Source organism: Mytilus edulis, chromosome 9 (genome assembly GCF_963676685.1).
Source record: "Mytilus edulis chromosome 9, xbMytEdul2.2, whole genome shotgun sequence".
In the NCBI taxonomy this organism is placed as follows: Eukaryota; Metazoa; Mollusca; class Bivalvia; order Mytilida; family Mytilidae; genus Mytilus; species Mytilus edulis.
Genome location: NC_092352.1, coordinates 12,371,187 through 12,382,993, shown reverse-complemented (window position 1 = coordinate 12,382,993; position 11,807 = coordinate 12,371,187). Strand labels below are relative to the sequence as shown.

The following is an 11,807-nucleotide window of genomic DNA, read 5'->3' as shown; positions in this document are numbered from 1 at the left end:
ACATTTTTACATATTTTGTCGGTTGGTTTTACTCGCACATTGATGTCAACATCATGGAATTCTAAGCGACTTTCTTGCAAAAGGGGAGGTTTAACTAGCTATAACACAAGGTTTAATCCGCCACTTCCTACATAATGAAATGACTGTACCAAGTCAGTTATATGACAGTTGCTTTCCATTCGTTTGATGTGTTTGAGCTTTTGACTTTGCAATTTAATAAATGACTTTCCGTTTTGAACTTTGCTTGGAGTTCGGTATTTTTTTTATTTTACTTTTAGCTGATACTCTGTGTTGTCATTCTTTTCTATTGTATTGCAGAATAAATGCCAGTCTTATATGATGACTCCCTGTGACAATACATGTGAAAACTCATAGTTCTACGATGTAAACAGACAATTTTGATATTATGTGTAGAAAACTTGGCTGGTATTTATAAATATTCCACGAAAGAGTTTACCTCAACTGCTGTAGAAGACTTCTGGGTCAGTATACTTACAAATGTCAATTTAAAATCTCTGGGTCACGGACTTTGTTGTTTTGGTAAAAATTCATTGAAATTAAGGAAATTATAGATATTGCATATGGATTATATAGAGGAAACTTAATTTTGCTTTAATAAGGTAACATTTAATGATAAAATTGGTAAAAATTCTGTGATAGAACTGCTTTTCATTAATACTTCCGAACTATTAGATATCAATAACAGTCACAGGCTATTTTTTCCTGAAAAATATTTAAAAAAAACCCACAAGTTTTCCTATCAAATTCACTTTAATAACCTACAATGGATTTTCAAAAGGATTTTTATGAATATTTTTGAAAGAAGCTAACAGGACTTGTTAAAAGTGTAATCATAAAATTTCTCGTTTATGTTGTAAATTGAATGATTCTTGTTAACATATTGTTTGAAAACCAAAACAATATTTTTACTAAATGCCAAGAAGGGATGCTCAGAAAAAGTCCAACAATCTACCCTCAGTAGAAAACTTTAAAATTGTTGACACATCCTCCGCGACGCCACCAGAAAACAACAACTATATCTTGTTTTCCGCAATTTTTGTACCAAGCTTGACAATAAACTAAATAGTGATTTTATATTACTATGATATTTACATTATTAACTAAGGGGTAACCCAAGGCTTCATAATGGTGAATATACTTTTAACATTTCTATTAATGATTTATTCTGGGTTTTTTATGCATGCTCTCTCTATAAAAATGCAAATGGTAATGCTTTGTCAAAACTTGTAAATGTGTCTTTGTGGCCATGTAATGAAATACACAAGGCAGTAAATCCTTAAATACATGGCTCTCCGATAACAGAATGAGAGCCACAAAATTAAATTTCACAGAATCTCTGTTGGTAAAAGAGCATACGAGAAGACTCCAATTAATGGTCTGAATGGTATATCATTACGTTTTTGAAGACGAAATGAAACCTGATTAGGTATCCCCGTTGATTTCAGATTTCAGATTTTAACTTTCAAATTTCAAATATCTGTTAAATAAAGGCAACAGTAGTATACCGCTGTTCGAAAGTCATAAATCGATTGAGAGAAAACAAATCCGGGTTACAAACTAAAACTAAGGGAAACACCTCTAATATATGAGGAAAACAACGAAACAACAGAAACAACAAAAACACTTAAGTTTCTTATAACCAGCCGTATACTATTATAGTATTTTTTATACTTATTTTGCATTTGATTGTTTATAACACTAATGCTTATGAATATTCAGGTATCATTTAAATTATATATTTAGACGCTTTCATATTCAAATTCTAAACAACAAATTTCAGTTTTTAGCTTGTAGTTGGATCATGTTAAGATAAGAAAAATTAAAAAAAAAAAAAACAAGAAGAAGATAATAGGAAATTTGTTGTTTGGAATATAAATATAAAACAAGTCTAAATATATAATTTAAAGAGATTTTAATGATTAAACATGCATCTATAAACCTTATATAGTACCACAAATTGTCTTTGAAGATCCTTCACATACCTCAAAGTAAATCATTCACGTTTTATTTTTGTATATGACTCTGTTGTGCCATATTTCAAACAGGGAATATTGAAGAAAAACCATGTAATATTGGACAATTTTCTTTATAGTTATATGGGCGGAAAATGAACTTTAAATGCTCTATGGCTTTATATTTACTGATTCGATATTAGTTTATTTCTTACCATTATCGCTAGCATATATCTTATAGAAATTGGATCACCCTATACATTATCAGTAGATATCTCAGAAGAACTGGCATAATTCTGAAGGGATATAATTTTACGTTTTTGCAATTGTAGATGCAAATAAATGGCTTTAAGCATACCTCCTCTTTTCATTTTCATATTTGGGTTGCGGTTTTAATAACGTTTAACTAAATTCTTATTAATATATATTTTAAGAAAAGTGTCTGGATGGAATTCTGTATTCGTTATTTTTCTTAACATCTATATTTCTTTTGGTAATTTTTCTTTTATTTTGGTTTAAAGATCATTCTTTAGGAAGCAATCATTTAACTTCAAAGACGGGAGAACAATTCCATTTAGTTTTCAACGTTATCAGTTAAATTATTTTGTGCAAAATCTAACTCTATAAGGTATGGGCGAAGTCAGGATACATAATACTTTTTTGTCCTCTGTTTTTCTTCATCAGTTTTGGAAGTTAATTTTGGGTATTATATTTTTCTTTCTTTATTATTCATTCTTTTCATTATTCTCTATTCTATCAATCCCATATTGACACTCAGCTAAATTGGTGTATCATAAACGTTTAAATATCAACACTAACTTTATTGTTTTACTAATAAATATTTGTACATGCGTTTATGACGTCATAAAAGTCAGTCATAAAATTGTACTTAAATCATTTGGAAAAACCAGCTAGGTTCCTGTTGCGTTTTTTGTTTCGATCCGCCACATAATGAAAGCTACAAATATTGTTCTGCTTTTTAAATTGGTTTCTTTTGTTGCTTCCAATTACAGTTACTGTGGAATAACGTTTCGACAGACTAGTGTTATATGTGACTGCCAATCAAAGTATATGAAACTCATACCACAACACTGTCCGAAAAACACAACTGATTTACTGTTGGCGAACAATAACCTGGGTATCTTGCATGTGCATACATTTGCAAAATATACACTGCTTCGACACATAGATGTTTCCAACTGTCGTATAACTGCTATCGAAAAATCAGCTTTTGGAAATATGGTATTTCTAGAATCATTGAATTTATTCTATAATCCAATGCAGATGTTTCGAAGTAGCGTATTTGCATCTATTGGTGGATTACAATATCTTTCAATTTCCCATAATTTACTTTCCACATATCCAGAAGATTCATGGTCAGATTTGGTCAATCTTACCACAGTAATGACAATTGGTGGACCATCGAATGGAACATTTGCTCCAGTATTTTCGGCAATGAAACGATTGAACTATTTCCGACATTTCTGGGATTATGGTAAACATGTTTTACATAATGATACATTTCAGTCTTTCAAAAATATCTCCTTGAAGACGCTGAAGTTGTCAGGAAAATTACGCAGGATTGAAAAAGGTACCTTTCTGCCGTTGAGAGTCCTTTCAAGCCTTCTTTTTAAAGATGTAAAAACTCTGATTTTGTCAAATACATTGCAGTCGTTTGACGCATTTAAAGACCGACATATGGATGTAATTGATCTAACCTCCGTTTTTTACTATTACGGTGAATATATTATTACGCCTGATCTATTTCAATATATTGGAAATATATGTTTGAAAACTTTATCCTTAAGAGGCAATGAATTAAAATTGATAGATGGGTCTGCCATACAGCAAATGAAATATAAGAACTGTTTGGAAAACCTTGATTTGGCCAGAAATAACTTTGATATCCACCAAGCGATGGTTATAACCTATTACACATTGTTTTCAAGTCTGAAGAAAATAGACTTATTTCTAATGGACGGAAACAGGAAAGTCGAAATTCTCCATAATCACAACGCAAAGAGAACCAAAAACCTGTCTTTTTCTGATAACCAGACTAAATTGAATAACCAAAGTAACAATCATCAACCAGATGTCCTATTTAGATTACCAGCTTCTCTGGAATTTATAAATGCATCGTTTATAGGACATCAAGGTGGACATTCACCAAACAGTATGATCTTTACTGGTATAAAACATATGGAAGTGTTTGATCTATCTGGAACAACAACCGAAGACTGCAACTACACAGTGAAAGGACTCGAAAATGTCAAAGTACTGAATGTATCAAACTTTAAATGTCAGGTTTTGAATTATAGAATTCTTCATTCATGCGTGAATCTACAACAGTTAGTAATGCACAGCTCCTCTCTAGGAACTGGACTTGAAAATGACCACCACGGGATATTCCTTAAGGATCTTAAAAGTTTACAGCACATAGACTTTGCGAAAAATGCGTTCAAATGGCTATTCTCAAAAATAACATTTCAAAGTCAGCTACACAGTTTGCGATTTTTGTCACTGGAAGGAAATCTTTTTACAAGTATGCCAATTAATTTGACTGATTTTAGCCAGCTTCGTTTTGTTAATATTAGAAACAATAAAATATCATTTTTGAAAAATGAAGAAACTAATGACATTGAACGAGCTTATTTAAGATTGAAAGGAACTATAACATTATTTTTAGAAGGAAATCCGTTTGTTTGTAGTTGTGATTCATTGGACTTCGTGAAATGGTTATTCAATACAAAAGTAAAACTTGACAGACATGGGAACTTTTCGTGTCTTTTCTACGACGGCAGTTTAATAACAACATCCGAAGTCTACAAAAGAATGCAAGATGTTGAAAATCATTGTACCACCACGAGCCATAGAGAGTGGATGATTGTTTCAATCCTTTTATTTGTGGTCATATTAGTGATTGGAATAGTTATCGCTGGGTTTCGATACAGAAACAATCTTAAAACATTTTGTTTGGAAAGAGTCATAAAGCCATGTCAGTCGGATTATGAGAAAATTGAATAAAATTAGAAATTAACTACAAAAGTATTAAATAAAATCCTTACCCTTAAACAAATATAAATATATTTCCATTTTGTTACATCTGGTGATCGGTTTATTTGGCCATCGCCAATGGCAGTCAGTAGGGTTTAAAACATCAGTTGTCCTACCTGCTAGTCAAATGCGATTATATACTTTTTCACTTTTTTGGTCTTTTGGAAAATATTGTTTGTGCTGTATTTAGACCCCACTACCAAGACATTTGTTTTGCATGCATACGTATAAAAATTTCATATTTTTGTACGTTGCTTTCGATTTAGAATATATATATATATTTATATATTTATGTTTAATAAATGACCGCATTATAGGCAACGATAATTATTGATAATTTGCATAACGCTCAAGATTATTACTTCAGTTTGACTACCACATGTCAAAATAGAGATTCATTTTACATCTTACTGATGAAGGATATAAGTTAGTCGAAATATCTAACATTTGTTCATGATTCTGTTACTTTTTCATGATGTTGTACCCATTGTTATATTTGTGGTCATATTAGTCGTTGGAATAGTTATTGTCGGGTTTTGATACAGAAAAATAATAAAACCACAAAAATACTGAAATCCGAGGAAAATTCAAAACGGAAAGTCCCTAATCAAATGGCAAAATCAAAAGCTCAAACACATCAAACGAATTAAGTATCAAAGAAACACAAAAGGGCATAAAGACTAAGCATGAGCAAATATGAAAGACAAAAATACAACAAAAATTCACCTCACCTCACCTCACGTATCCTCTTCATGCCGGTAGGCATTTAAGGACCTGATACATTTGTTTCGATTTCACACGGTCTTTATCTGCTATTCTTGCTGTAGCCCAGCTGTTACATCCAAGTGACGTTCGTGCTGTCTCTACAGCCCGTCTCCAGATGGTTTTGGGATGCCCAACTTTCCTTTTTTCCTCTGGATTTCATGTCAGTGCAACTGAACATATACTGTTTGTATCCATCCTTAGTACATGGCCAATACATCTCCAATGCCGTTCTATTATATGTCACCACTTAGCTTCTTTTTCCAGCTCTTATGTGGAGGTTTTCGCTTGATATTGTAATGGACCATCTTATTTTCAGTATCTGTCTCAGACCTCTATTTTGGAAGGTGTTTAATTTCTTTTTGTCTTGTTCAGTTGTTTTCCAGGTTTTACATCCATACATTAGAACTGATTTGACTAAGCTGCTAAATAACATGACCTATGTTCTAAATGGCAGTACCGATGATCTCTTTCCCTGCTTAAATGGCCATGAGCTTTCTTGAATCTGTTGTCCATGTCATTGTCACAACCACCTTTTGTTGTAACTATTCTTCCTACGAAAGTGAAGGTATTGACATCCTTAACTTCACTGTGTTGTTATTTGTGATGTTCATCAGCTTTACTTTTGTTTTGGATGTGTTTATCTTTAGCCTTTTTTGCTGGCATGTTCTTGAAGTGTACATGTTTTCAGCTGTATATATTGGTTTTTGGAAGATATAAGTGCTAGGTAGTAAACAAAATCAATATCTTCTGGTGGTAAATTTCCATCTAATTCCTGTTACAGGATCTTTAATTGTTTGCTTCATGACCTAGTCAACGGCTAACAGACATAAGAAGCCAGACATCATGCATCCTTGTTGTATTCCTGTTTTTACGTCAGTACGCAGAATCTATACTTCAAGACCATCGTATATTATTTGTGATGTTGCGGAATTTTGTCAACATGGTCTTGGTAACTTCCGATGAACTTTTTTTTTAGAAAAAGAACGAGAAACAAGCTAAAACATTTTGCGAAGAGTCATAAAGATATGTAGTCCGGATTATGAGAAACTTGAATGAAATTAAAAATTAAAGTATTAAATAAGATTCTTATTTTGAAACATATTCATTTACTTTCTAATATCGTTTCTTTGGCGCTAAAATATATATATACATTTAGTTATTGGCGTCAAATATAAGCACGGTGTCATATTTTCATGTTCGCATGGCGTGAATCAATCACTAGAATTAATTCCCCGTAAATAAAAACCAAATCCGACCAAATGATCTAAAATGTTTAACTAGTAACAGTATTCGAATTATGAAACAATGCAATTTATGAAATTTAAGGGTAAACTCGACCAAGTATTCAATATATATCTGAAAATCACGAAATCGAATAATCGACCACATCGTACTACAGCTTCTAAAATGTGTGAGTCTAGACAGATCTACTTAATTTTTAAAATCCTTAGTCAATATTTGTCAGTGTAAAACTATCAGGGACAAGCACATGCAATGTTCCTTGTTTATACAAGTACATACATATGCGACAGTGTTAAAACACCAGGGATAATCACAGAAAATGCTCCTTGTTTATGGCTTGTACTTTCATATGTGACAGGGTTTAAATACCAGGTACAATCACAGACAATGTTCCTTTTTTATGACGGGTCCATACACATGTGACACTGCTAACCTACAAAGGAAAATCACAGAATGGATCCTTATTTATATATGACAGGTGCATAAATATGTGAATGTTCTATTAAAACTATTTGGAACAATCACAGACAATGTTCTTTTTTAAGACAGGTACACACATATGTGGCATTGATAAACTACCAGTAACAATCACAGATTACCTTAGCCGTATTTGGCACAACATTTTGGAATTTGGGGTTATCAACTTTGGCTCGTCAACTTTGTACTTGTTTGGTGGCTTTATCACTATTTCTGAGCGTCGCTGATGAGTCTTATGTAGACTAACGCGCGTCTGGCGTATTAAATTATAATCTTGGTACCTTTGATAACTATTTACACCACTGGGTCGATGCCACTGCTGGGGGTCGTTTCGTCCCTGAGGGTATCACCAGCCCAGTAGTCAGCACTTTTTATATCAATTATATGGTCATTTTATTATAATCCTGGTACCTTTGATAACTAATTATACATTTCCTGTTGACAAAACTTTGAATTTTTCGAAAAACTAAGGATTTTCTTATCCGAGGAATAGATTACTTTAGCCGTAATTGGAAAAACCTTTTGGTATTTCGGGTCCTGAATGCTCTTCAACTTTGTACTTGTTTGGCTTTATAACTATTTAAATCTGAGCGTCACTGACGAGTCTTATGTAGGCGAAACGCGCGTCTGGCGTATTAAATTATAATCCTGGTACCGTTGATAACTATATACAGACAATGTTCCTTGTTTATGACTGGTGTGCATGCATATGTTAGTGTTAAACTACCTGACAATCACAGACAACATTCTAGATACAATGGGTGTTCTGTTACGAATTGCGTGATAACAGGCCCCTTGTTGAAGACCGTACTTTGACATTGACGACCCATTGGTGGCCTTCGGCTGTAGTTTGCTCTTCGGTCGGGTTGTTGTCTATGCGATACATTCCCCATTTTCCGTTCTCCTTTTTTATTACTTTTACAAATTGTGAATTGGATGGAGAGTTGTCTCATTTGTACTCATACCACTCGTATTATGTCTTACAATTTCATTTCATATATTTATATTTAGAACTTAACAAAAGAGGGGCGAAATATACCAGAGGGACTTCAAACTCATAAATCAAAAAATAAACTGACAACGCCATGGCTAATAAAGGAAAAAGAAAAACATACAAACAATAGTAAAAAAAATACAACATAGAAACATAAATATTAAGAAACACAAACTCACCAAATACTGAGTTGTTCTCTGATGCTCTGGAAGAGTAAGCAGATCCTACTCCACATGTTGCTCCCGATGTGTTGCTCAGTTTAGTACAACCGGTTAATAAGACTAATTCGGTAGGTCATATTCGTGAAAAGGGAACGGAATTGTAGTTACGACATAAGGAACTTATCTGCTATCATTTGTGAAACTGATATTTCATAACGGTCAACCAACTCGTGATGGCGTCCGTACAATTTACGAAGGGATGATTTCAACTTCAACATTTGGAACTCTTAATTTGATAGCTTCCTTATGAGCAGCAACTCTCTATCAAGGAAATCATGCATGATAGGAAATACAAGCTCGGGAATATCGTGTCAATTGGGAGATAAATACTCCGAATGTAGGCGTTGCTAGAATGTTACTACATAGAAATGGTAAGTTCACAATTGTGAAACTGAAATCATCTCTTTTGTCGTTAAGTTTTGTTTTCAATCGATCCTCATTGTCAATTTCAAGATTTAAGTTAGGGGCAGATTTATCTCAACTAATAAGTTGTTGGCATTCCTATGGAATCGAACTATGCGCCTATCATTGTCGTCCTTCTTCTTTTTTTATATGAGTCGAAGTTCCTTCAGACACTTGTTAAAAACAAGAAGATAAAATAAACCAGATCATTTGATTTCACATTTAGATATATTGATAATGTTCTTTCCATGAATAATCCAAACTTTTCTGGTGGGGTTCAATTGATATATCATCCTAAACGAACAAGAAATGAAAGACGCAGTTTTTCTGCCACATTGTTAAGACTTATACATTCCAACTTATTCGGTATTCAATTGCTTGAAGTTACTTCCCAGACTATGTAAAACGTCTCCAGTGTCTGAGCAGAAAGTTGATAAACTAGGGTTATGTCAAAGAACGTCTCGACCTTTTTCTAAAAATGTTTATTGGATTAAAGGCAATAGTAGTTTACCGGGGTTCAAAATCATAAATCGATTGAGAGAAAACAATTCCAGTTTACATACTTTAACCGAGTGAAACACATCAATCATAAGAGGAAAACAAAAAACAACAGGAACACTGCAGTGCAACCAAAAAAAAAAACCAACAACCGCCAACATACTAAAAAAAACGAACTACTTGATAACTGCTGTAATCCTATTTTTTGACATTTTTACCTATTATGTCTGTTTGTTTTGTTCCCACATCGTTGTCACTATAATGGAATTTAATGCGACTGTGATACTAGAGAAAGTTTTAGCTAGCTATAAAACCAGTTTTAATCCATCAGTTTCTACATAAGAAATTGCTGGTACTAAGTCAGAATATAACAGTTATTATCTTTTCGTTTGATATGTATAAGCTTTTGATTTTGCCATTTGCTTAGGGACTTTTCATATAGATTTTTCCGCAGAGTTTGGTATTTTTGTTATTTTACTCTTTTCTAATTGACAAAAAGAAAAAGCACCATTCAGAGTTCTTAAATTTTACTTACATATATTTTGATGAAGTTCTATAACTGAATAACCCATATTTCAGTCAGCAATTACATCTCATATATCCCAGTGAAAAAAAATATGAATCCATAGAAATTTCAAGAAATTTCTAATCGTAAAAAAGCACATGAGAAAAATGTAAACATTGATTGGATTTGAATGGTATGTCATTATCTGGTGAAGATGAAACTAACTGAGTATCATTATTATTTCAAATGTCTGTTAGAAGTCTCTTAAAATCTGCCTTATGCGCACAATTGTAAAGAAGAACTGTCACAATGTTTGATAGATGCTTTTGTCTGTTTTGTTCACGCATCGTTGTAAATATAACGGAATTTGATGAGACTGTGGTACAAGTGAGAGGTTTAGCGCTATAAAACCAGGTTCAATCCACCATTTTCTACATTTGAAAATGCCTGTACCAAGTCAGATATATGACAGTTGTTGTCCATTCGTTTGATGTGTTTTGTCATTTGATTTTGCCATGTGATAAGGGACTTTCCGATTGAATTTTCCTCGAAGTTCAGTTTTTTTGTGATGTGGCTTTTCATTTATTCTCAATACAAATTCAAATCTTGCCAACTGTTCTAAAATTCTTTACTAGAACTTGTATTCGAAATGTCAAATATGGATACTATGAAAATATTGACGAACCCGATTCAATATACATCTGAAAATCACGATGATGACTGCATCGAGAAGCAATCGCCCACGTCATACTGTAACCTCTAAGTTGTCTCGACTTTAGACCAGTCTTTATTTAATCTTTAAAATATTTAGTCAATATGTTTAAGTGTTAAACTACCAGGGAAAATCCTTATACAATGTTCCTTATTTATAACAGGTACACACACATGTGACAGTGTTAAACTAAAAGGGACAATCACAGACAATGTTCCTTTGTTATGAACGTTACTTACTATATATAGATATAGGAGGATGTGGTATGAGTGTCAATGAGACAACTCTCCATCCAAATAACAATTTATAAAAGTAAACAATTATAGGTGAAGGTACGGTCTTCAACACGGAGCCTAGGCCTAGTACATTTGTGACAGTGTTAAACTAGCAGGGACAATCATATATGCTGATCCTTTATATATAGGTATATATTTATATATACATATATATATATGTGACAGTATTAAAGAATACTTAATGTTTCAACCAGTTTAATTGAGGTCTGGTGCTGCAAAAACAGTAACTTCTAGTAGTCCTTTATTGATTTCTGTATCAGTGTCATTTTGCGTAGTTTCTTCTTTTCTTCTGAAATCGGACTCTGACATCTTTTAAACTGAGTTTTACTGTGGAAATTGCTGTGTGTTTGTATATTCTACATTGGCTAGATGAATAACGGGAGTGTTGTGATCACACAAAACATGTTTAACCCGCCATATGTTTGCGCCTTTCCCAAATCAGAAGCCTATTGTCGAGGATAATAGAGACAATCTCATTACGCGGGATTCATACATGTACTTATACGCGTTACCGCTCTCTATATGTAACGTCATGGTTGCTATGTATTAACGTCATTGTATTCCAGCATTAAATCATCCATTTGTATAGACGTCTTTTTCTCTATTCAAAACACAACGCAACTACAACTTATACGATCACGAGATTGGTGCCGTGACCAGGATAAAAG

At 33.0% G+C, this 11,807-nt stretch overlaps 1 protein-coding gene across 1 annotated transcript; it reads left to right on the top strand.

Annotated features, from left to right (window-relative positions):
• Nucleotides 1-3,212: 3,212 nt before the first annotated feature.
• On the top strand, nt 3,213-4,997 carry LOC139489440 (toll-like receptor 4). Its single transcript, XM_071275764.1, has one exon. The coding sequence runs from the start codon at nt 3,213-3,215 to the stop codon at nt 4,995-4,997; it is 1,785 nt and encodes a 594-aa protein (XP_071131865.1).
• Nucleotides 4,998-11,807: the final 6,810 nt, after the last annotated feature.

Coding starts and splice junctions, on each gene's coding strand:
- LOC139489440 (XM_071275764.1), top strand. CDS start 3,213: ATGGTATTTCTAGAATCATTGAATTTATTCTATAATCCAATGCAGATG.